Source organism: Ailuropoda melanoleuca, unplaced genomic scaffold (genome assembly GCF_002007445.2).
Source record: "Ailuropoda melanoleuca isolate Jingjing unplaced genomic scaffold, ASM200744v2 unplaced-scaffold39770, whole genome shotgun sequence".
Lineage (NCBI taxonomy): Eukaryota > Metazoa > Chordata > Mammalia > Carnivora > Ursidae > Ailuropoda > Ailuropoda melanoleuca.
The window spans coordinates 1-565 of record NW_023211359.1 but is presented as its reverse complement, the minus strand read 5'-3'; the positions used below and the strand labels follow the sequence as shown (position 1 = coordinate 565).

At 59.6% G+C, this 565-nt stretch overlaps 1 protein-coding gene across 1 annotated transcript; it reads right to left on the bottom strand.

The window, feature by feature from the left end:
• Nucleotides 1-6: 6 nt before the first annotated feature.
• On the bottom strand, nt 7-561 carry LOC117798994 (40S ribosomal protein S2-like; the record flags this gene model as incomplete). Its single annotated transcript, XM_034651453.1, has 1 exon — nt 7-561. A coding segment is annotated over one exon (555 nt), but the record flags the coding sequence as incomplete, so codon positions are not given.
• Nucleotides 562-565: the final 4 nt, after the last annotated feature.

The window sequence follows — 565 nt, the reverse complement described above, 5'->3', positions numbered from 1 at the left end:
GGCGGCCTGCACAGCCTGGCCCCTCTGCACAGACACCCTGGTGTGAGTCTTGGCCAGATGGTCAGTGAACTCCTGGTAGGGAGACTTTGTGAAGATTGTCTCCTTCCACAGATCAGGGGTCAGGTAGCTGTAAGTCTTGGAGATGGCGTCAAAGGTGGCCTTGGCAAAGTTGCCGAGGGTGGCGGTGCAGCCCCTGGCAGAGGTGTAGCAATCATCGATTCCAGCCATCATGAGCAGCTTCTTGGGCACAGGGGCAGACACGATGCCGGTACCACGGGGGGCTGGAATGAGACGCACCAGGACAGAGCCGCAGCGGCCAGTCACCTTGCAGGGCACAGTGTGGGGTTTGCCGATTTTGTTACCCCAGTAACCCCTTCTGACAGGGACGATAGACAGCTTGGCCAGGATGATGGCCCCACGGATGGCTGTGGCCACCTCCTTGGAGCACTTCACCCCCAGGCCCACATGGCCGTTGTAGTCACCAATGGCAACAAAGGCCTTGAACCTGGTGCGCTGACCAGCCCTGGTCTGCTTCTGGACGGGCATGATCTTCAGCACCTCGTCT